This window comes from Saccoglossus kowalevskii, chromosome 18 (assembly GCF_978046115.1).
Source record: "Saccoglossus kowalevskii chromosome 18, keSacKowa6.1, whole genome shotgun sequence".
Taxonomy (NCBI): Eukaryota; Metazoa; Hemichordata; class Enteropneusta; family Harrimaniidae; genus Saccoglossus; species Saccoglossus kowalevskii.
Window position 1 is genome coordinate 31,000,823 of NC_140658.1, and position 27,256 is coordinate 31,028,078.

Below are 27,256 nucleotides of genomic sequence, written 5' to 3' on the forward strand. Positions count from 1 at the left end.
TATTTTACCATAATAGTGCCACAAAATATACTGAGATTGTGGTAAGAAGACTATTCATTGGACATTATTTTATAGTTAATGTACCCTTTGGCGAAAAGAACTAATAAACAAACAACATCTTCCGGTTGTAGTCTGAATTTAAAAGTTGTCCGGTTTCAGGAAATCAAACGAAATGCCGGTTTACAAAGGTAGGGAAAGTTTAGTTCTAAATTTACTGACACAATGAACTGGTGTCAATATTAGATTTCGTGATTTTATTTATCTAAAATGACGTTGTACCTTTTAGAAGCATGTCAAACGGCGTAGATGGGAATGACATGTGTGTTTCTTTATCATCATGGCAGACACATGAACACATTCAGCGAATGATATACATGTACATGGAATTAGTTTTAGCTGAGTCACAACATGCCGATTTAAAGTTCAAGATACGTCAATATTCCGACTAAACAAAGATTGTATCATTCATTCGACAAAGTTAGGGATTTAATTGTACTAAAAATGTATACTTGTTTTTATATTTATATACCCTAAATATAAAATATGTTTTTGAAATGCAGTCCCTCGCCCCCTTGGACATTTTCGCCGATATTTAGTCGCCGGAGTGATTCACGTCCCAAATTTTGGTTCTCCGGGCGTCTCTAATAAATACCCTATCTAACCGCTGGACCGAATTAGCGAAATTATGAAAAATTCATAGAAGATTGGGCGAAAATCGGTCGTTTTTGGCCTCAACGTTTTTTTGCTCGGAAACGCAAGGGCGATAAGACTCGATTTTGGCACAGATCTAGAAGCAGTACCTACACACGAATCGGGGTCGTTTCCTCGGTATATACGAATTGGTATATACAAATTACAATAAAGATACTTAAGACATTACACATAAGGTAAAACAAATCACGTGACAATATAATGATAATAACGGTAATAAATCCTAGCTTAACAGTTGAACAGAACGCTCATATAGTCAGTCGGGTGACGCCGAGGGTCACGAACTGTGTTGCAAAATGGCCGTGTGGTTGAAACTGGGTCATGACGTGACGGGCGAGGAAGACATCATTAAACACTCAAAATCACAATAAAACGGGGAAGTGGTTGCATATTATGGCGTAGCCAACATGGGAAATAAAAAAACGCCCAATACAAACGACATGGGTTCAAATCACACTAGATACACACTCTCCAGAACCAAAGCAATCAGAAACCAGCAATCGTTTTGGCTTTTCCGTTCAACTCATCGGAACACTGGAGTAGTTAGAAAAATGAACACCACTTAACGACCAACGTCTTGGCGTGGTACACAAGCGTGCCATCAAAATAAAACAAAATTAGCTTGAAAAGACAGTGGGTTCGAGTCCCGCTCAGAGCTACCGTAAAAACGTAAATCAAATGAACTGAAATCTCTCAAACCGTAAACAAGTAAACAAAGAACGTCGCAAAAAAATACTAAACCTCACAAAACTCCACCATACAAAACTGAATGAATAAATAATAAAATAACTGACGTCTTAAACTGGACGACGCGCAATTTGTTCAACAGTTTCCAGATTGTGACAAGAGATAAACAAGACCCTAGTCAAGGTAAGTTTTGTTAAAGTGTCGATGGCGTTCCCTATATTACGAAAACAATTCAGGCAACAGACGAATATCTTCTGTGGTGTTGTTGAATTTATACTGTGTCTGCGGTATTGTTGATTGAGGGTTCGAAGCCAGCGGTTAACATTTTGTTAGAAAGTTTCACAATTGAATCAAATATCCAATGATGCCAGTATATTTATTTCATTATTTTAACAACTTGCAATGGTGGAAGTTGGTCAAACACGAGTTCTTACACCTAAATAATTATCAAATATTTGTCGACACATTTATTCTCTCAACCTTGTAGAGGTGGAAATTAATTAAACAACAGGTATTTACTCACAAATATAATGGTCAATATTTGTCCATACATTCATTCTGTCAATTTAAGAACTTGTAATTGTTGGAATTAATCAAATGAGAGTTGTCTACACCAAAATAAGTTTCAAATACTTGTCCATACATTTATTCTCTCAATTTAACAACTTGTAATGGTGTAAAATTATTAAATGAGAGTTGTCTACACCAAAATAAGTCTAAAATATGTGTCCACACATTTATTCTCTCAATTTAACAATTTGTAATTTGTGGAAGTAAATTAAATGCGACTTTTCTACACCAAAATAAGTCTAAAATATTTGTCCACACATTTAGTCTCTCAATTTAACAACTTGTAATTGTGGGAATTAATCAAACGCGAGTTGTTTACACCAAAATAAGTCTCAAATATTAGTCCATACATTTATTCTCTCAATTTAACAACTTGTAATGGTGTAAAATAATTAAACAAGAGTTGTCTACACCAAAATAAGTCTAAAATATTTGTCCGCACATTTATTCTCTCAATTTAACAACATGTAATTGTGGGAATTAATCAAACGAGAGATGTCTACACCAAAATAAGTCTAAAATATTTGTCCGCACATTTATTCTTTCAATTTAACAACCTGTAATTGTGGGAATTAATCAAACGTGAGTTGTTTACATCAAACTAAGTATTAAATATTTGTTGAGACATTTATTCTCTCAATTTAACAACTTGTAATGGTGTAAAATAATTAAACGAGAGTTGTCTACACCAAAATTAATCTCAAATATTTGTCCACACATTTATTCTCTCAATTTAACAACATGTAATTGTGGGAATTAATCAAACGAGAGATGTCTACACCAAAATAAGTCTAAAATATTTGTCCGCACATTTATTCTTTCAATTTAACAACCTGTAATTGTGGGAATTAATCAAACGTGAGTTGTTTACATCAAACTAAGTATTAAATATTTGTTGAGACATTTATTCTCTCAATTTAACAACTTGTAATGGTGTAAAATAATTAAACGAGAGTTGTCTACACCAAAATTAATCTCAAATATTTGTCCACACATTTATTGTCACAATTTAACCACTTGTTAATAGTGGAAATTACTTAAACGCGACTTGTTTAATCAGTTGACATCAATGCAACTTACCCGCAGACAGTGCACAACAGAGTATCATTATTGAGCAATTATAAACAGGAACGTGTCTTGGCATTAGGGTTAGGGTTGGGTCAGGTATGGGCAACGGAATTATTAACAGGAACGTGTCTTGGCATTAGGGTTAGGGTCGGGTCAGGTATGGGCAACGCAAATGGCAAACACCCAATTGGCAAGATGTACACTAACGGGTTATGGCATGCATATAGTTTACACAAGTAAAAACACAAAATTGGCAATTTTTTGGACAATTGTAACTCAATAATAGAAATATGTTGTATTTCTATATATATACACACTATATAGTCTTATCAAATGCAAACACATCCAGTCAATCCATTGTGGTCTTGTGGGTCAGTTCTCTACATAGTGATCAGGAGGACCTGGGTTCAATTCCCTTGCCTGCCCATCTTTTTCTCGCAAACACCATTTGGAAATAAAGCTAAATATGACAACAAATTATTTAATTTGCATGACTACCCACATAGCTCAGTTGATTTGTACTATGTCAGCAATGTGAGCGATCGCTGGTTTGAATCCAGTATGTTTAGTTAGATTTTTGAATGCTAGTGAAGACAGTGAATAGGACTTAAATCCTAACTCCTGTGTGAAGACACTCGTGGTACAGTGGACAAGACAGTGCGCTGGGAACTCAAAGATCGCAAGTTCGAATCACGGATTGGACACCCCTACAAAAGACATCAAAGACGTTAAAATCATAAACAGCGGATTCAAAAACTCAAGTCAGGAAAACAGAACACAAGAATACTACTCCACATGAAAGCCAGTCGAAGTCGTCGAAGAATAATGCGACGTACCGTAACATAGGACGATTTTTGTTATAATCAGTGAGACTAATATAATGCCACGTACCGTAACATGGGACGATTTTTGTTATAATCAGTGGGACTAATATAATGCGACGTACCTAACATAGGACGATTTTTGTTATAATCAGTGGGACTAATATAATGCGACGTACCTAACATAGGACGATTTTTGTTATAATCAGTGGGACTAATATAATGCGACGTACCTAACATAGGACGATTTTTGTGTTAATCAGTGAGACTAATATAATGCCACGTACCGTAACATGGGACGATTTTTGTTATAATCACTGGGACTAATATAATGCAACGTACCTAACATAGGACGATTTTTGTTATAATCAGTGGGACTAATATAATGCGACGTACCTAACATAGGACGATTTTTGTGTTAATCAGTGGGACTAATATAATGCGACGTACCGTAACATGGGGTGATTATTTTATTATCAGTGGGACTGATATAATGCGACGTACTGTAACATGGGGTGATTATTTTATTATCAGTGGGACTGATATAATGCGACGTACCGTAACATGGGGTGATTTTTTTCATTATCAGTGGGACTGATATAATGCGACGTATTCAAGTTGTTAACACCTTCCTTTAGCCGTGAATTTTCTTTCTTCTTGTTTGTAATTTTGCGTATAAGGTGCGAGAAGTCGTGCATTTAACATGGCGACAAAGTGAGGCATCTTGCTACATTGTTACATTCCGACTTCTGTTCTTAATTTATTCACGTAATTCCCCATGGAAACACATTTAAACGAACAACAAAAATGCGGACCCTGAGCGGAACTGAAATGTATTGCTCAACAACCGGAAGCACAACGTGCAAAGAAACAGTTAATTTGTTTATTTACTGATAGACCAATAAAACTATTTTGTCTGCCTACATAAACTGCTACATAATTCATTACGCGACAAACCACAAATGTGTATTCGAACCCTGACTGAAACTGATTGTATTAGACGTGTATTCAAGTTATCTGTCTGCGGGCCACACACGTCTACGTGCATACAGTGCACAAAGGCGGCGGCGAGTAAATGAAAAACATCTTGCATTGTGTAAAATATGGCGTGAAACCGTAAAAATTCACTGCAAAAGACGAAAAATAAGTTGTTAAACAAGATAGTCAATCATTCGTTGTGCATTTAACATATTAACATTAGATATGAACACGTACCAAATATAATTTATACCAGGGCCGGATCGACAAAACTGTTTTGGTGCCGGAACGTCCAAACCAGGGCCAGAACGTCTTTTTTTTACCAGGGCCGCAACTGACCAGGGTCGGATCGTCCTGATACCTATAAATAGTCCTCTACTCCCCAGAATTTGACAATGGTACTAGCCCAGAATTGACTTTCTGTTCAGTGCGTCTTTGATTGTAGCAATGTTTACGCCATTGTACGAAAATATGCACACTCGCGAATCTGACAACATTCACTTGAGCGTTTTAGGATAGTGGGAATATAAGCAAATAGATGGAAATGCCAGTTACATCACTCATGAAGATTGATGATTCGATTGCTGGCCGGGATAGATGTATTAAGTGTCTATTTCTAACAATATGACTACACATGCGATTCTCAATTTCGATGTGTAAAATCATATCGCTGCTGTGGACGGCAACAGATTGTTTTGGTTTTGCGGCTCTCTTGGCATGGGCAACTGATTTTTAGATTTCTGTTTTTATATATTCTGACATTTACTTGGTCGTATTTTGTATATACCACTCAGACACTGACAACAAGCGAGTAAAGGGACCGGGACATAGTCAACATGGGACTCTGAAGCCCCGGAAAAAGCGTCATCTTACAACATTAATGAACGAAATTTACAATATTATTCTTCCGAACAATCTGATATTTATGCTGGATAACAAAGTATACAAGTACTGTCTACGATATACTGCAAAATGGAAATAACATATCTATTTAACTGTTGTTGATTTTTTTTACAATATTCCAAGAACACAAAACAAACAACTGACAACAATCGACAAAACAAAAATACTTCACAGTCACTGTAGCCACACCAGTAAGAAAAAGATACTGTGGAAACTCATTGCAAATGTAAATACAAAATAAATGTCAGTGAATACAATATTTATTAATTTGCAGCCTCCATGGACAAGTTCACAGAAGAATTAATACGTGAAAACACTGGAAATCACACATACAGACACACAAAATTGATTTATCCTAAATTTGTAGGAGATACATGTACATTTGGCACGAAGCTAACCAGTTTTTTGGCTGTTACTATGGCAACGGTGTGACCTGCTTGCCAAGTTTGAAGGAAATAGGCCAAGCCAAAACAATCGCAGAAGAATGAATATTTGAAAACACTGAAAATCACACACACAGACACACAAAATTGATTTTAAGGGCAATCCAAGCGGAACGGATCGTCAATAGTGAACAAAAATGTTCGTAAATATTACTGACCGCAAAAGACGGTCACCGCGAAGTGACTTGTTTATGAATCAAAAAAATATCTTCGAAAAATATTTTACCACATAATAATGAGCTTTCAGAAGAAAAAGAATTGGAATTGTTATTTATATTTGTAGATTTTCACCATACTCAATTCCGCAGTTTCAAATTTAGTGTACACTGTGGGATAGTTAGGCTCATGACCACAGTAACTTGGGGGCTGAAAATCAATAAATACTAATTTTTTTAAAAAAATCATCTGCTATACGTAGATAAATAAACAAGTTGTAAAACATGGCACCTAGTAAATCGACACCCTGTCGGTTTCAAATTTCGATTTCTTGCCTTAAAATGCGAAACAAAAATTTTAGAGGGAATCAGGTGTTACGTTAATAACCATTGTTCATAATCGCTAACTTGGTTTTATTCAAAACTGCACAAATCCCGCATTTTCTGATGATACAAATGTATCAGACGATTTCATGAACGAAAATGGCCAGCAGCCAGAATCAAGGGGGATTCACACAGAGTTCTGGGTAAATCAAGGAAATACTCGCTGTTACGGCACGCCTGATTGGCTTAAAATGAGTATGTTGAAATTTGTTTTCAATATCATCATTCAAAAGTGTTATTCCCTTTTCAAAATCGCACTTCAGTGCTTGAATGTGTTGGGTGATATAATATTTTGTAGTTGGTGTTGGATCGTGCAATGTTTTAGTCCCGTAATTTTGTTGACATACAGCCTCATTTACAATGCGATGCACTTATTAGAGGGTATACACCATGATGATAACTGTACAGAATTGTCACACGCTTTTTTCAGAAATTCCACTATGCTCGAATATTGAGCAGCCATTCGGTATTTGATCTCCTCGTGAGATGTCCCCAGTTTGACAAGAAACGCGTCCGACTGTTGTCATATTGTTATTATACTTACGTACCGACCGACAAGCATCCTGCCAGGCGTGGATAATAATTTGTAAACAATAGGCATAGTCGTGCGATGTGGTATTGGCTTTAAACAATACAAGTCAATTTTGTAAAATTAGCACCTCTTTGTTTGTAAGTAAATATTTTCTGACGATAGACGCAGTCTTTAGATTGAAAGCTAAAATTCATTCAAAATCAATTCCACCCCGATGTAACATGGGCAAAGCGGAGTTTACGATCAGTTTACGCTACTCAAGAAAAAACAACGTGTTTATTGCGTGATTGGGTAAAATACATCATTTGAACTGTTATCATCGTGAATCATGTAAAAATTCTTCTTTCAAGACTTCTTTTACCTTTCAAAAATTGCTAATCACCTCTTTCGAAAACCATCATGCAGTTTTCATCTGAAATCCATACCAACACATCGTGCTACGACATCGCTTTACTTCTGCAATGTAATTTTTATGATCACGATCATTCGAAAAACTTCGGGTTCTACCGGCATTACCATGCGGCATTCTGATTGGTTAATGGCGTTTTTGACCCAACGGGTCAAAGGACACATGCGGTCAACTAACGTGTCACAGCTATCATGGTGGGTCTGTGTTTTTCACAAAGTGATCGAGTGATCAAAAATAATTTCTCCCGATAAAACTAGTTCAAATTTTACGTTTTTTTCATATAAAAAAAGAAGTATTCAGGTATTGCGTTAACGCGGAATTTCGCGTCCGGGAAGCATAGTTTTTCTGTGGGACGCATGAATTTTTCAACTGGTGATTCCCTGGGACGCATCCGGTGAGCACACGTCTCGGTCGTATTATGATAGGTCTAAAGGCATTGTGTGCGTTTGCGATGCCATTGTCCCGCATACAAAGTTCATAGAGCTTTTAAATTCACGTACAATATTGTGCCATTGTCTTCAAAAACACCTATTAGCATCTACATTTCACAATGGAAAGTGTGAAGTCCCGTCTGAAGTACGGCGAGACAGTCAATACTGAGACCTGCTAATTTAACCGCCTAAAACTTACAATGTCACCCAGGGTAATTTTTCTCCAAAAAATTACTTTAACAAACCTGGTACGTGAAATAAACTTTATTTTCCTAATTTTATTGGTAACGAAATTATATTTTAAACAAAGTAAAAACGATCACAACTGCCGAGCAACAAATGATCACGGTTGCGCAATCCAGTCATGCTGAGTTTCACAATTGTTGATTATTACTCAGTAGTGATTATAATAACGTTTAAAAAAAAACAAATTTGTTGAATTGTAATGAAATGCAAATAAAATTCAACTTCGTTTCGTCGTAAGCAAATAATTCCAGTCGCAAATTAACGCTCGATGCTGTTGAGTATCCGCCATGTTCCTTGTCTTGCATGGTTGACCTAATACTAGTAGGTCAAATCTCCAATTAACCAATAAAAATGCTGGATAACGCCAACGTGTTCAAATTACCATAGCTCATTTAAATATGTTAATGTTATTTAACACAACGCGGAAGAGATTTGCCGATGTTGTAGTACGATCATTTGGCTTGGATTTTTACGGGGAAAACGGCATGATTTTTTTTTTCAAATCAAAAAATAGTTGTTTTCAAAAGATAAACTAAGCGTTTGAAGACTAATTTAACATAATTTACAGTGACAACAACTCGAACCGAAGTTTGCGCACTCACGCTAGTCACAAAAAACGTACTCTTGAAATTGAATAAAAACTTAACTCTATTTTAGGCGTCAGGAAGGATTGAAATGACGGCAAAATATTTAAATAACAAATATTAAATAAAATCTGCCGAAAAATCGCCGATTTCTTGGTCCCATTTAATTTTTTTTTTAAACCATAACTGCCCAGATGCGAATTTACTGCAGAATTTGGTACTACTGAGTACTAGTATGTACAAATTTTGGGTGTATTGTTTTCTGGGGGCAATATTAATCGAAACAATGAACTATTTAATTATATAACACAAGTGACTTTGGGAAAAAAATAATCACTTTTCTAGAAGCCATGGATCGATTCGTTATTTGCAAGATCGCCTCCCCGGCAGGTTCCATGTGGCAATGCCTTTTCTTGTCAGAATCGTATTAAGTCTAAGTTAAGTGTGATACCAGCTCATTTATCTTGGCTTATGAAGAACTTGAAGGTAAACCCAGTAATGATTTAAAATTTTTACAAGCAGCATTACATTTTAATAACAGTAAAAATAGAAGTAAACCATGTAAATAATGCAGATTGCTGACATGTAAAGGCTGGAATGAACATGTAAATAAAGTACAATATAAATGTGATTAATGCCTGTTTATGTTTATTGTGTAATAGTTCGTGCAAAAAACTATTTTAGAAAAATAAAGTGCAGTAGCGGCAGGGACCCCACATATTTTTAAGGGACCCACACATTTTATAAGGGGTGGGTCCCAGGGACTCCACATTATCGAACACTAATGCAACCCCTGGTATTTAATTTTTGCATGGCATCATGTCTGAGTAAGAGAAATTATTGGTATAACCGGTGTATAACATTGCGAAGTATGTTGTGTCACGTCGTAACTTTGATGATTGTTTGGAAGTGTTATTTGTTCGTTCATTTACTGTAAATGTAAACGTTGTAGAAGCTGATGGTCGGAATAATAACCAGCAATCCGCCAAATAATTACGTCGTCGATTTTTTGAAGGAGAATTTTGTAGTAAATAAGATCATGAAAGTCTTGAACATAATCCTGGCTGGAACGTTTCAGATGAGTTTCATTTAACCTTTTACAATTTATTTGTTTCTTTTTAGTCTGCAGCATTTGCATTTCGAGAATGTTTCATTTTTAAATTCAAACTCTTCTAAGTTGTAAAAAACGTAATATTTTGACTCCAAAAAAAAATATTTGCACTGTGACGGAGTTCATTAATATTACAAAAGTGCCCAAAATAAAAGTGTTTATAACACTGTGTAAAGCAAATAAATATCTGCCACATTGTTTTTGAAAATATATGTTGTTTATTGTGTGGGTGTAAATGTGCTTTGGTCAATTTCTATTATTATGTAAATGATATGCAAATGATATGCAAATTAGGCCGCCACAGTGGTTTAAATTCCTGGGGAGAACACTGAATTCATAAATTTAAATTATGTCAAAAACCAAAATGTCTGATTCCAGAAAACATTAGAAATTCACTTGGCCGTCATTAGCCACAGACCGAGCAAGCACATTTTGTGATTAGCTAAGATGCGTTTCGATTTGGTCAAAACTATCCCACTATTCCACTGTGATTTGGAATTGCAACTATTGTTCAATCATATAATTTACTGACATCATCGTTGTAACCCATTGGGCGATTTCACGGTTGGTGGGCCCTTATTTGGGGTTCAAAATTTCAAAAAATGATCATCAAATATTTTTGGGACAGGGATCTCGCCACACTGGTCGGCAGTGGTCAGCCCCAACCAGCACTCAAAATTAGCGACCACCACAGAAATGCTTCCAACCAGGACTATTGTCCGATTGTTATTATAATTATGTACCGACCGACACGCATCCAGTCGTGGATTATAATTTGTAAACAATAGACCTAGTTGCACGATACGTAGTGGCTAGTCAATTTTGTGAAGTTTGCACCTCAGTAAATACTTTCTGCGATAGACATAGTCTTTAGATTCAAAGCTAAAATTCTTTCAAAATCAATTTCACCTCGATATACATGTACATTGTAACATGGTCAAAGCGAAGTTCACGATCAGTTTACGCTACTCAAGAAAAAAATCAACGTGTTTATTGCGTGATTTGGTAAAATACATTTGAACTGTTATCATTGAGATTCATGTAAAAACTCTTCTTTCAAGACCTATTTTACCTTTTAAAAATTGCTAATCATCTCTTTCGATAACCATCGTGCAGTTTTCAACTGAAATCGACATCAACACATCGTGCTACGACATCGCTTTACTTCCGCAATGTAATTTTTATGATCACTACCATTCGGAAAACCTCGGATTCTACCGGCATTACCATTCGGCATTCTGATTGGTTAATGGAATTATTGACCCATCGGGTCAAAGAACACATGACAGTCAACTAATACGTCACAAACATCATGATGGGCTGTGTTTTTTACCAAAGCGTTCGAGTGATCAAAAATATCCACTTCCGATAAAACCAAGTCAAACTTTACTTTTATTTCTTATCAAAAAAACGAAGTAACATTTTTTGCTTGGCATCATGACTGAGTAAGAGGAATTTATTGCATCTTTAGAAATATTTGTCCATTGGTTGACAGCAATAAAATGTTAGTAATAAAAAATACAATACCCTATGCATATATGTAATTGTTCATAAACACTACGTCAGTATCGTAACTTGCACCATATTGATTTGTTAGTAGAATGTGATGGTAATGAATGTGAACACAAAACACACGTGTGGTGCAATGACCACATACATTTTGTTGCGAATTTGACTATTTATTTATAAATTTGTAGTGAACAAAAAAAAATAAAAGTTTACTCTTAAAAGTGATCTGCCTGGGCTATCCAATGTTTAGAACATCTCATATTATAAATATTTTAAATTAACATATACTACATGGATGACTGCGAGTGAATAGAGAACTTGTGTATCAGTTTAATAGTAATAATTTTCAGTACCCATACTGCATACTCACAATAAACTGCATACTTCATTAAGGAATTTAACAGTGGGGGGCTGGATGGTTATTCATGGATAATTGAATAATTTAGAATATACTGCATCCTCTAATGATATAGTTGCAATGATGCAGTCTTCCCATGATACAAACAGGATGGTGGTATGGCCGTGCTGCTCTATAAGGCCACCATGCTCAAAATCATTACCACCTACTCAATTTCTTCTTATTTTTACCTTGCCTGTATCATCAAGATGGAAGGGAAAGGTACATGTATATTAAGGGGAAACATCTCGCTGTCGTTGTCGTCGTCATTAAAAGTTGTTGTTGTACATGTACATGTATGCACAATAACATTACTAATTCTTTTTCAAACTTTATCAAACTTGGTCACCTAATTCATCAGTATAAAATTTTAATTTTAGAGCCAACAGATAAAATTTGTGTCCATTTTCAGTTTTTACTCAATAAATTTGGCTATTTTTGTCCCAATCTTCTGAAGGAAAGTACAGACTATAAACAGGACTATTTTGTGAATTTTTGATGAAAAGCGGGAACTGGTATAAAAATGTTAATATTTTTTTTTTTTTTCAGTTAACATAAAATGGGGCAAAGAGAAATTTGAGGGCATTGAATTAAGTACTGATGAACCACCAATGGTATTCAAAGCGCAGTTATTTGCTTTGTCTGGTGTACAGCCTGATAGGCAGAAGGTGATGATGAAAGGAGCGGTGCTCAAAGACGATACATGGGACAGATTTAAACTTAAAGAAGTAAGTAGAGGTTGAAGGTTAAAGCACTACAGCCATGATGCAAAACATCTTCTAATTTTAATATTGTAAAATGCATTTATTATTAGTCCCCGTTCGGATGCAGTTCGAAAACGGGGACTTATGTTTTGACCTTCGTGTGTGCGTCTGTGCGTGCGTCCGGACCTATATCTTAGAAATGCCTGGACCAATCACAATCAAACTGCACACATACATCATACATGATATTATACATATGCATGTCAATTTGTTTCACAATCTGATTCAAGATGGCCGAATGGCGGCCATTTTTGTGCTAAAAATCATCAAAATCAAGCATGTCTCGGCTGTTAACAGATGGATTTTGTTCAAACTTGTATATACATTAGACATTATAGGACCTTGATGCACATCATTTTGTTTTACGATCTGATTCAAGATGGCTGAATAGCGGCCATTTTTGTGCTAAAAAATCCTAAAAATCAACCATTTCTCAGCTGTTTACAGATGGATATTGTTCAAACTTGGTATATACATTAGACATTATGGGACCTTGATGCAAATAATTTTATTTTTCAGATAAGATTCAAAATGGCCGACTGGCAGCCATGTTGTATTAATGAATGGTTCTCGTGCCATATCTCTGACTTGCTTTCACTGATTATGTTCAAATTTTAAATATTCATTATACATCATGTCATAGATAGACAGATATATTGGTTTGATGATCCTATTCAAAATGGCCAAATGTTGGTCATTTTTGTGTTAAAAAATCATCAAATATCAAGCATTTCTGGCATTTATGGATGGATTTCGTTCAAACTTGGTACATATATTAGACATTACAGGTTCCTGGTGCACATTATTTATTTTTCAGATCGGATTCAAAATGGCTGTCTGGCTGCCATTTTGTTTTAATGAATGGGCTTCTAGACCCATATCTCCGACTTGTTTTGACTGATAATATTTTCAAATTTTAAATATTCATTATATATCATGTCATAGATAAACAGATATATTGGTTTGACTATCCTATTCAAAATGGCCGAATGGTGGTCATTTTTGTGCTAAAAAATCATCAAATATCAAGCATTTATGGGTGGATTTCCTTCAAACTTTTTATTTTTCAGATTGGATTCAAAATGGCTGACTGGCGGCCATTTTGTTTTAATGATTGGGCTTCTAGAGCCATATCTCTTAAATGCTTTGACTTATTATATTTAAATTTTATATATTCGTTATACATCATGTTATATATACATGTATTCAAAATGGCTGATTTTGAATGCTGTTCCAGAGCAATATCTCTCAATATGGACAAGTACTTGTTTGACGATCAGATACAAATGTCAATCATATTAATGTTAAAAAATCATATTCCTGACATGGTTATATTCCAGCTATATTACTACATGTATAAACAAAACTATATATCTTAAATTTGACAACTAACGGGGACTGTGCCATGCATGGCTTGTTAACTGAGTTTCGATATTTTCGCTGATAAGTGAAATCCCCTAAATTAAATCTATGTGAACATGTAAAATAATAATAAACTCATTTATTCCTTGACAAATTTGTGAAATGAAAACACTGAACAACTTTTTAGCTTCGCTGTCGACTTTGTCGAGTAGAGATTATCATATGAGTGATTGTTCGTCGTCCGTGTCAATGTTTTACTTTTTTGACTTCTTCTTGAAAACTACAAGCCTGAATGTTTTGATACTTGGTGTATATGTACCTTGGGTAGACCTCTCTTAGGTTTGTTCATTTCATGTTGATATCTTCAATTCTCTAATTTTGGTGAATATTTTTGTCATGTTTGGTAAAAAGTGATATTTTCGACTTCTTGTTAAAAACAACAACCGCAAGTCCGATTGCTTTGATATTACATATATAGGTACTACATGTGGACCTCTCTCAGATTTGTTCATTTTGTAATGATATATTTAATTCTATAATTTTGGTGAATATTTTTGTCATTTTTGGTAAAAAGTGATATTTTCGACTTCTTTTTAAAAACTGTAAGTCCAATTGCTTGGATATTACATATATAGGTACTACATGTGGACCTCTCTCAGATTTGTTCATTTTGTGATGATATCTTTTATTCTCTAATTTTGGTGAATATTTTTGTGATTTTTGGTAAAAAGTGATATTTTCGACTTCTTGATAAAAACCAAAAGTTCAATTGCTTTGATATTACATACATAGATACTACATGTAGACCTTTTTCAGTTTTGTTCATTTTGTGATGATATCTTTTATTCTCTAATTTTGGTGAATATTTTTGTAATTTTTGGTAAAAAGTGATATTTTCGACTTTTTGTTAAAAACTGTAAGTCTGATTGCTTTGATACTACCGGTATACATATTGCTCATTTTCTAATGATGTCTTCAGTTCTTTAATGAAATGTGCATTGCTAACAGCGGAGCTATCTCAGCAAATAGGCTGCTTGTTTTGTTGATGTCTTCTCTTTTGTTCTACTTGTACATGTTGATCTATGCCGCGTTACAAGCCTGTATTTGTTATAAACATGTACATGCCATGTTCAACTGGCGAGTTGATTCTTTGCATTGCACATTTACTATTATTGTTTATTTTGTTGCTTACTTCTGCAGGGGAGTACTTTACTAATGATGGGTACTGTTGCTGCTTTGCCTCAAGAACCTGTCAAGAAGACTTTGTTCATGGAAGACATGTCTGAAGAGCAGCTAGCAACTGCAGTAAGCAAACATAATGATAATAATAATTATAATTATAATAATAATAATAATAATAATTTATTTCAGTAAAGCGCCTTTGCCCATCATACAAGAATAAATTGTAGAGTAACAAAATTTAGTACAAATAAAGTAAAGTTAACACTGTCCTGCACAATTGTACAAATCATAAAAACAAAAGTTACTGCAAAAAGTCATTCCTTATGTTGAATCATTTGTAACTTGTTGAAATTTTGAATTTTTGTTTTTTGTTGGGTGAACATATTTTTGGAATATTTTTGCTACATGTATGATGAATGTTCTCAAACAGTGAACAAGTAATAGGAAAATAATACCACAGAAATATTATGAGTAAAACAGTAAGGACATATGTAAAATATGTATTAGAAGCCACATCCATAATAAAAGCCACACCCATTCTTTGAGAACCACAAATTCACTATTTCTAATATGTATGGCTTTCCATATTCAAAGCCACATCCCACTTGTACTGCTCTATTTTTAGTCTTCTAATACAGATTTTACAATACTGCCACGCCTTTGTGTCTACCTTTGTCATCGCTGAGTAAGCAAACATTGAAAGACAGCTACAAATCTCGACATGCCAATTTTTGTGAATTTGATATCAATCTTTTATACATACTGTAAAATACTTCGTTTTTGCTGGAATTAATTTTTGCTGAAAAGTTTTTTTAGGTGTTTCGTATGGAATTTATTTTCACTGTTTTGAATGTAAAATATAGGAGAAAAAAGTTATTCGCTGGATTTTATTTTCACTGAATTGTACTTTCAGCAGAAATTAATTCCAAGTGAAAATAAAGTATTTTACAGTAGTCTATCATGCTTGACCAGTTTACCTCTTAATCATCTGAGTGTAACACAAGATATTAGAGAGTACAGGGAAATGTAAGATGATGATGTTGTCACTTGCCTTTTTCTTTTATCTCTAGTATCTACTATATTTATAATATTTTGATATGTTAAATGATTCACCCATTTTTGTACACCAGTGACTTCTGTTCAGAATTGCCTTTAAACACCTCTCTGCAAATGAGTATTCAAAATCAAGTTCCGTTCTCAGCAACCAATCAGAACTTACCTTACTGGATGAGACTTGCTCTATTTTGTTGATACATTTTGTAACTCCTACATGTACTCAGAAAGAAGATGTCTGAACATGACTTGCATACATGTACACAGCTATTTGGTTAGATGTGAGTAGAGGCCATATCCACACAAGAAATACAGATTTAAAAACAAACAAACTTTATTATTACTGTGGTGCAGTGATTCACCTTCTATCTGGAATGTTGCAAGTTCAATCGCCTAAGCCAACAGTGCACTATAAATATAAACATGATTACATTCTGCCATTGGGACAAGGTAGTCCTATCAGATAGGGATGTGCACAGTTCCTGTCTCTGTCCATTTCCTCAATAACCATGTTTTTTTGCTGGTGAACTGGAGCCTATACATGGAATTATCTTTTATTGGCTTCCAAAATAAATGAATATAAATAAATTTTGTTTTGTTTTCAGCTTGAGTTGCCTGCTGGTTTAACCAATCTTGGTAATACATGTTATATGAATGCGACTGTACAATGCTTGAAATCTGTGCCTGAATTAAGAAATGCATTGCAGAAGTAAGTATTGAGTGGTGATGCAAGTCTTGGAATCTGGCCTTGGATTCACCCTCAGATTCCTGCCTGGGATTCAGTATCAGATTCTTTCATTGGATTTAGTGTCTGATTCTGTCATTGGATTCAGTGTCAGATTCTGTCATTGGATTCAGTGTCTGATTCTGTCATTGGATTCAGTGTCTGACTCTGTCATTGGATTCAGTATCAGATTCTGTCATTGGATTCAGTGTCTGATTATTTCATTGGATTCAGTGTCTGATTCTTTCATTGGATTCAGTGTCTGATTCTGCCATTGGATTCAGTATCTGATTCTGCCATTGGATTCAGTGTTTGATTCTGTCATTGGATTCAGTGTCTGATTCTGCCATTGGATTCAGTGTCAGATTATGGCCTTCGATTCTTGCCTCATTGGTGTCAGATTCTGATCACTATAAACAAAACAAACAACATTTCTGCCATGATTATAACACACCACATGCATTGACAAAAAGTGCTGCCCTGGTTAGTCGTCAAAATCTCATGATGTGTCTTTTTTATCAAACCAGATTAATTTTTAATCAAAATATCAAGGATTGCAATTAATGAATATAAGTGTGATCATGATTATTAAGTAACAACTGGCACATGAGTTGAGTCAAATCATATATGCAAGGCGGAGTCTGATATATCAATAAGTTCTCGACCTCACCATCAAACAAGGGGCGAAACTCCTATTCTGGCGTATAACTTTATACTATGATGTTTTAAGTCACCTATAGAAATGCAAATTTAGGTATTCATAAATTAGCACGTGGTGCCCATTTAAAATCAGCTTGCGCTGTGATCAAGTATCTCTATAAAAAGACTCAACACTTGGTGAGGACTCTCCTTCTTATTCCACTGTTAAGAAGTGGGTTGCTAACTTTAAGCAAGACAAGGAGAGTACCAAAGATGAACCAAGGTCTGGATGCCCAAAATCTGTCACCACGGACAATCAGGTTGAGACCATCCATTGAATGGTAATGAATTACAGACGAGTCGCTATCCAACATATCAGGCATTCACTAGGCATTATTATTACATATGTACTGCAGTTTATTTTGATTCGTCCCTGAAATCAAAATCGGTATTTCCACAACCCATATGCAAATGAGGTCTGAGAGCAAACAAAGTAGTCCCTTCAGGAGTACAGTTTTTCGAAATAAACAATATTTAGAAGTATGATATTTTCCTCTTGGGGTACATGAATATACTTGGCCGAGTGAAATGAAATTTGAACAACAGTAATGGTACTTTTAGGCAGTCAGTTATTTTGGCCCAAACTAATTTGCATATCACCCATGCAATAATGTTTTCGGTATTTTCACGGTCGATATGCAAATGAACATGGTATTTTCATTGGCTACCGAACTATTTTTATTTTGTAAACACATTTTCTGGATTTTTATCCAGTTCAAATCGTTCAACAACATTTTTGGCATGTAAAGTGTACATCACATGGAATACTACGATTGGGAGAACTTAATGTATGTTGACCACCTGGAAACCGAGTTTTATAAACCTTGAAGGGCTCTCAGAAGATCCACCAGCAGTAAAATCAGCGATTACTATGCAGCCGCAACCATCAGCATCGAGATACCAGGTTTCTGCTGGCGACGTTGGGGCGTTACTCAGTTCCAAATAAAAAATACCAACGCCAAAAGAGCAACATTTTAACCGGTAATCAAGACTCAGTCAATCCACGACCAGCAAGCAACATCACACACGAAGTTGTAGCGTGCAGCTCAGTGACAACCGCTGTCAACGAAAGTCATCCCGTCAGTGGAGTACCGCAGTTGCACGGCATGTTTGCCAATGCACAATTCTGTGGCGGACCTTTTAACTTCAACATAAACTGTGTATCATAGTCGTCCAGTTCAAGTTCTGGTTCTGCCATGGTCCCAACTAAACGTCAACGAGTTATTTATTCGGACAGTGACTCAGATTAGACGTCTGATTATTTTAATTTCAAACAAACAGTGACACGCATTCTCCGGGCGCGTTCGAGATGCGGTGTATACTGCTGTACTTTCACTCGCTTTGCTCGTGAAAGTATGGCCGCAGGATACACTGCATCACTCGTAAAAATAACTTCCATACGCAACGAAAGCCACGGGGAGGGTGTGGAGTTCTGTCATATTATGGCGCAGTGATGAGCAAGCTGTCTGCAAGGTGGGTGCCCCGAATGTTGACTCCACATCAGAAGTTGAACAGGTTGGAAGTTTCAAGGACGCTTTTGGCTTGTTTCCAGTCAAATCCTGGCAACTTCCTCCAGAGATTTGTGACCCAGGATGAGACATGGGTTCAACACTTTGATCCAGAATCAAAAGAGCAGAGCAAACACTGGACACACAAAGATTCACAGCCGCCCAAGAAGTTCAAGCAAGTGGCATCAGTTGGCAAGGTGTTCTGGGACAGCAAGGGAGTCATCATGATTGACTACAAAAATGTCAACAAATCAATGGTTCAGAACTGTGACAGTTAAAAGCAGCAATCAAAGAGAAAAGGAGAGGAAAGCTTCGAGCTGGTGTGCTATTTCTCCAGGACAATGCACCTGTCCACACAGCACTGGTGGCAATGGCAGCAGCAACCGAATGTGGCTTTGAACTCTTACTTGACCCTTCTTACTCACCTGACCTGACATCATCAGACTTCTACCAGTTTCTAAAACTGAAGTCCCACTTGCGTGGTCACCGTTTTGAGACTGATGATGACTTCATTCAAAATGTTGAGGCCTATCTAAAGGATCAAAATGAAACCTTCTTTCAGCAAGGAATAGGAAACTGCAACATTGATGAACAAAGTGACTATGTTGAAAAATAGTGTACGAATCTTCCTTCTGTAATGTTTTATGAGGAAGGCCGAGAACTTGTTGATCACCCCTCGCACAAGCTGCTCTCTAATTGGTTAGACAATCAGGTACCATATTTTGTTGACTATTCTGTATATTTGTATTTTTTTTAGATTCAAAGGTGGTATGACTGAAGGTGGTGCCATGTTACCAGCACAGTCTATAACAGCTGCATTACGAGAACTCTACACTGCTATGAATACAAGCTCATCTACAATTCCACCTATTGTCCTCCTACAAGTACTGCACATGGCTTTCCCTCAGTTTGCCGAGAAATCAGAACATGGTAGTTACCAACAACAGGTACATTTTTTTTGCTGTATTTAGGAAGCTGTATGAGCTCAAAATGTTTGAAATAGTTCTCTATCTGCTTCCTTCTGATGACATAATAAACTTAGCCCAAAATGGCCACCAAAATCTTGGAACGGATAGAGCAACAAGACTTTGTTTGCTTCTCAAATAGTATTTCATTTTCTTTTGTTATCGCCTCTTCTGTTCCAGTTACCATGCTTACAGATATGAGTGGATTAGTGGCTGAGATGACGTGAGACAATGAAACAGAATAAAAAGATCTTAGCGACAATTTGCGTTTAGGGTTTAGAGTGGTTTGTAATTCAGTAAATTTGTCACTAATATGGATCAAGCCTTCTACAGTTATGATTTTTTTTTTTCCTGAATTTTAACTCTGTACTCAAACATAAAGGCAGTTGGAGCCAAATTCAAATGTTGCTCTACTGAGCATGTTACTGCACATATATGCAATGCATTATGAGAGAGAACTTTTTATTGCATGTATTATTACCATCCTAATATGTTAATATAATGTTAATGTTTTAACAATATTACAGGTATAATAAATGTCTTGAAAAACATTTTTTTTTTATTTGCAGGATGCAAATGAGTGTTGGACACAGATTGTTAGATTGTTGCAACAAAAACTGCCTGGTGAAGGAATGGCGGAATCAAATGAAGCAGCGCCTGATAAAAGTTTTATAGATCAATATTTTGGTATTGAAATGCAGAGTGTGTATCCTTGCTATGCAAATATTAATACTTGTAATGGCATATTGTTAACACTAATAATAACATATTGATGAATACTGCTAATGACTCATTGATGAACACTTTCGACATCATGATGAACACTTATGACATCATTATGAACACTTGTGACATCCTGATGAACACTTGTGACATCCTGATGAACACTTGTGACATCCTGATGAACACTTTTCACCTAGATTAATAGATGAACACACTGTTTTATCTCTATAAATCTGCCAGTTTGTTTAAATATTGTTCATATATCTGGGTTTGTGTTTCTTAACGTTGTTCTTCCCAACTAGAATGAAATGTATAGAAGCAACTGAGGAAGAAGAGACCAAATCATCAGAAACTTTATATCAACTTAGTTGTTTTATATCACAAGATGTCAAGTACATGCAGACAGGATTAGCCTCAGTGAGTATTTATATGTACAACTGTCAAGATGAACTATAGAGGGCAGTCTCACAAACTTCCTGTTCCAATTCAATTTGACTAAATAGCAGCAATTTTGGTGTTGAAAATCATTTCTGCCATTCTGGAACCCAGATCTCAACCATGCATGGACATATGTCATTCAAACTTAGTATGTCTGTTGACATATTGGGTTTGTGATGTGCATAATTTTATAGTACCAGTGTCATCAAAGATGATAGAGCTTTGATATGCAGATGCCATGAATGTTTTTTGCTTGACTTTCATCAAAGATGATAGAGCTTTGATATGCAGATGCCATGAATGTTTTTTTGCTTGACTTTCATCAAAGATGATAGAGCTTTGATATGCAGATGCCATGAATGTTTTTTTGCTTGACTTTCATCAAAGATGATAGAGCTTTGATATGCAGATGCCATGAATGTTTTTTGCTTGACTTTCATCAAAGATGATAGAGCTTTGATATGCAGATGCCATGAATGTTTTTTGCTTGACTTTCATCAAAGATGATAGAGCTTTGATATGCAGATGCCATGAATGTTTTTTGCTTGACTTTCATCAAAGATGATAGAGCTTTGATATGCAGATGCCATGAATGTTTTTTGCTTGACTTTCATCAAAGATGACAGCACAGCTATTCATATAGGTCTATTTGTCCGTATTCCGTCCCACTTTCTGTCAACTACTATTTTTGACTTGAAAACCACTTTTATACGTTGTATACTCCCATTTTTAATAACTATATTTTATTTTATTTTATTTCAGCGTATGAAAGAACATATAGAGAAGCATTCACCAACCTTAGATAGAAATGCACAGTATCAGAAAGAGGTGAGTAGCTCTATTAGTACCACATGTGCTTTTTTGTAATGACAATTACCAGTGTTATTTATAATGATCGAGTATATAATACAATTTTTGGTTTATTTATGCTTTTTTTTGGAGATGTATTTCTAACAGAGCAATTGTTTGATAAAGCTCACATCCTATTGTAATACATGTGAGCAAGTGTCAATCAAACTTAAATGGATGCTTGTATGTAACCATGGTAACAGTGGACGCTTGTCTGTAACCATGGTAACAGTGGATGCTTGTCTGTAACCGTGGTAACAATGTATGCTTGTCTGTAACCGTGGTAGCAATGGATGCTTGTCTGTAACCATAGTAGCAATGGATGCTTGCAATTATTTGAGATACTGACAGATTTGTGCAATCAGGTCACTGTACTTGTGACTTCACTCATTGATCACTGTATATTTTTTTTGTACTTTTCAGTCTAAAATTAAACGTCTACCAGCATATCTAACAATACAGTTTGTAAGGTTTTTTTACAAAGAGAAGGAAGGAGTCAATGCTAAAATATTAAAGGTATGAATATTCCTAATATTTTACCTTAGACGAATTATGTCTGGGAAAATAGCCAAATTGTATATCAATGGAAATTTAATGTTCTTGTCTTAAAAATGTTGTGGTAATGCGATTCTAAGTTACAGTTATGTCAAATATACCGTAGTTGTTGGGGTAAGCACCAAGGTCCTGAACATGGAAAAATTGCCAAAAAATAGGGGTGGGCGTTTGCCCGGACATCCTGTGCAAAAAAACGAAAATTCACGGGAAATTTTCCATACAACTGCGGCAGATAATAAAATGGCAAACGAAAAAATCAACTGAAATAAATGAACAATATGCAACATTAGAAGCATAACAAAAATAATTTATTGCTTATAATGTGACAAATAAACCAGAAATAAAAATCGACAGTGAAGAATTATTTGAAATTTCCCCGCCGCAAACACGTCCAATACGCATATTAAACTAAAAATTAACTAAAATGTCAGAGGTTAAATTGCGTAAAATTATTTCCAGGTTTGACAAATTTACACAGTAACTATTACGAAAATTCATAGTTGTTTGAAAAAAACTTTCAGATCTCCATTTGGACATTCATTGCCATCTTCGTCAAAGTCAAAACCCTCAAAGTCAATGTCACTGTCCCCCTCCAACAAAATCCCTACACTTTCATCCTGAAGTTCGTCAATGTCATCGCACACAATTTGGACTTAGCACTGTAAATCCACCGATTTTGTTGTCTGTCAGCTTGGCACTTTCAATTCATTCTAATCACAGTAAAGAGACCAGAAAAATTGGGTCGCGTGCAAACGACTCTGCTCTATCATTTTTGACCTTTAAGTATCTGCTTTTCTGATTGGCTAAGAATGACATCACTACTAGAGGTCAAGCGTAACATCAAAAAATTGCTGGCCCCAGTTCTGGATTTATGAAACCAAAACAACATGCTTTCAACCACTCTCCCACGTACGGGTTGCTACAATATTGCAACAATGGTTTCATTGTCGATGACGCTAAAGCGAACGAGTGCAGCACTTGCTTCGCAGCTCTCAATACTGTAAGATTTGCTTAAATCGTTTCTAAGGAAGCACAAACCAAACAAGCCTTTTCAAGAGAACTAAATAAAGAGAACTACCGTTTCTGCTTTAATATAAATTTTGTAGACTTGCTGATTGTTATGATTCAGTCTTGAAACAAAAAAAGCAACTAAATTATGACTTGATGGAATTTATATTTAACTTTTTTTTGCTGAGCAAAACCACCTTGTTTCAGCTCCATTATATAATGATGTTTTTTTGATGTTTGGATTTACAGGATGTTAAATTTTCTACAAGTTTAGATATGTATGACCTTTGTACGCCAGAATTACAACAAAAATTAGTTCCAATGAGAGACAAGTTTAAAGAAGATGAAGATAAGAAGGTGGAGGAAGCACAGAAGGTAATACTTGTGTTATTTCATTTATTCTCACTGATATTAAATCATGTAAACATGATAAGCACTGGAAAAACATTGGCCACTGTGAAAGGTATCACATGACACTGTGAAAGGTATCACATGACACTGTGAAAGGTATCACATGACGCTGTGAAAGGTATCACATGATGCTGTGAAAGGTATCACATGACACTGAAAGGTATCACATTACAATCACATTGTAATATTATTGGGTCTTGTAAAACATGGATCATTGAAAACAAATGCAGCTTTTGTGTTAATAAGTGTCACCTGACTGGGATATATTACAATAATTGCATGAAGACAGTATGGTGACTGAATATGATGTAATACTTTAAAGAGAAATAATTGCCCAAAATGTTTTATAGGAATGTGTATGTATGATTATTTACGTTCAATGGAAGTATTCTCTTTTGTTGCTTCATTTGTTATGTTTTAATGTGATGTAAATGATGTGAAATGTTTGTGCTGTAGTTTACTCAAAATAAAAGACATTTTGAATGTATGAATGAGTGCGAAATATATTTTGAATGAATACAAATACAGTTTTTTATGAAACTGACCAATGTACTATAATTTGCACCTGTTTATAAAATTCTATTGAATACCTTGGCTGTTGTTCAATGGTTAGGGTGTTCACCTTGTATCATGGAAGTTGTACATGTTACATATTGAATACCTTGGCTGTTGTTCAATGGTTAGCATGTTCACCTTGTATCATGGAAGTTGTACATGTTACATAGACCAACACTTTGTTATTGTAACTGTTTCTCTTTTATACATATACATGCAATATTATTTGCTTTCATTGTGATAGGCTAAAGAAATCCTTGGTAAGCAAAAAGATAAGGACACAGTCGCACCAATACCCATGGAGGTTGATAAGAATAAAAAAACAAGACTAGAACCATTCTCATTTGAAGATGGTGAGTTTCTTCTACTGTTGCTATCATATCAGTGATTGGTATGTGGCTGGGTTTGTGTTTGTTTGTTTGTTTGTTTGTTTGTTTGTTTGGGGTGTAAGTTTTTATGAATACAAATTTTGAATAACACAATGTTGCGTGTATGTGCCTTAGTTGTGCAATCAGTCATACAAGATTTAAAATTGCAAGAATATCCACAATTTAAATTTAACTTTGCCCTTTGACTAATAGAAACCTAATTTCTATCCATGTAATATTAACAAGCTTGTGTTTAATGTTACTAGATATTGGTTCCAGTAACAGTGGATATTATGAATTACAAGCTGTGTTAACACATCAAGGCAGATCAAGCTCATCTGGTCACTATGTTGCATGGGTTAAAAAGAGCGGAGGTGAGTTGTCTTTGCCTTGATGCCTCTGTCAGGATCTAACTGGTTAATAAGGCTTGTAATTTATTTTCTACAAAGACCATGTGCTAGTTGTCTTTATCAACTGAAGCTTGTATCCAGTTTATATTGACATGCTTTGCCATGGATCGATCTGTGCAATATATTTGGATGGGACAGTAGGGGTTTTCTAAGAAAAAACTGCAAGAGCGTCACTGCAATTCAGTGGCGCCACCAAATGGGGGAGATGGGGTTCTCCCTACCAGAGTGTGGAGTTTTTGAGAATTTTAAGTTAAAATGGAGCATTCTATGGCTTCCTTGGGACCAAAACTACTATCAGACAGGTCACAGTTGAAGACTGTGGTCACATGTGATCCCTGGTCAATTGGAATTTTAAGGTTGGCAGAGGATCTGCTCCCCAGGGTAAGGGGGTTCATGGCCATGGCATGAGGGCGCTGTGCTCCTGTTCCCTTGTTTAAAAAAATCCCTGGGACAGCATAATTTATGTTCACACAAATCTACCTCATTAATGAAATTCATAGCAATAACTGCTTTTTCAAAAAAAACAACAAAAAAAAACTTCCATAATCATTCGCACTATATAATTCACAGACACACCAACAAAGCCATGTAACCAACTATTAATCTTTTCATCACCAGTTCCTTGTTTTCATCACAAAATGGTTCTTTTTATAGTCCACACTTTCCTTCAGAAGATTGAGACAATAATAGCCAAATTTTTTAAGTAAGAACTGAGAATAGACTAAAAATTTCCCTCCAAAAGTAGGGTTCTTTTTTTTTTATAAACTATATTTTATTTGTTCACATATGTGTTTACAGTAATGAGAGAAAGAAAAATACAAGGTGAAAAAAATACATTTCACATTATTGTTTTCAGTTACGATCTCAATTTGAGCTCAGAGAAAAACATTTGGTACAAATTGACTGTATTTAAATTTCCACTACTTTTGTGGAGCAGCCATGACTTATAAATTACAAACATTGCAATTACAATCAACAGATTTCCACTCTGACTGTAACCATTCATTCCATTTATAAGTATTGGAATAGTTATTGTCGCTGTACAATTGTGTAAAAAAATTAGGGTTCAATTTCCAGAAATATTGATGAATATAAGAAAATAGTGCAGACAAATTTGTGTAAGAAAGTCTGGTGTGGAAAAGGTTAATGACTGTATGAGTTCATTTACTAGCATTCTGTTTATTATTTTGTAGATGACTGGGTGAAATGTGATGATGATAGAATCTCCATGGTAACAGCCGAGGATGTCCTTAGGTTATCAGGCGGTGGTGATTGGCACTGTGCTTATGTGTTGATCTATGGTCCAAGAAGACTTGAAGTAGAACTGGAAGACTAAGGAGGGTCTCAACATAACAGCTGTTGCTTAGCAACGTTTGACTTGTTTATATGCTGTAAATTTTCCACTCAGTATGAATGAGAAAAATCATTGATCTTGTCAAAAATCACTGTTGCTAGTTCAGAAATGTTCTTCCATTTTCAATCACATCTATATGTCTATACAAAGCTATAAATAGCATGTCTTAAAGTGAGCCCTCTAGAGTTCTTATGTGGATATCCATTGAATACACCACTATAAAACCATTATTCACTGGTTTTTAATTTTACTGATTACTGAAATGCATTATGGGACTAGTTATCTTGAATGTAACTGTTTGATTTGTTCACTGACGCGAGTATTAGGTTCTGTGAATTTACTATTTGCATGAAAGTGAAATAAAGTGAAATAAAATTCTAGTGAAATTA

At 35.3% G+C, this 27,256-nt stretch overlaps 1 protein-coding gene across 1 annotated transcript; it reads left to right on the forward strand.

Moving 5' to 3' along the window:
- The first annotated feature begins 91 nt into the window (after positions 1–91).
- LOC100373353 (ubiquitin carboxyl-terminal hydrolase 14-like) lies at positions 92–27,256 on the forward strand. The gene is made up of 13 exons (XM_002732865.4): positions 92–188; positions 12,489–12,667; positions 15,266–15,370; positions 16,906–17,009; positions 19,989–20,178; positions 20,766–20,902; positions 21,222–21,336; positions 22,120–22,185; positions 22,630–22,722; positions 24,019–24,144; positions 24,980–25,088; positions 25,370–25,477; positions 26,707–27,256. Exons 1-13 carry the CDS (start codon positions 173–175, stop codon positions 26,847–26,849), a joined length of 1,491 nt encoding a protein of 496 aa, XP_002732911.1. The 5' UTR covers positions 92–172; the 3' UTR covers positions 26,850–27,256.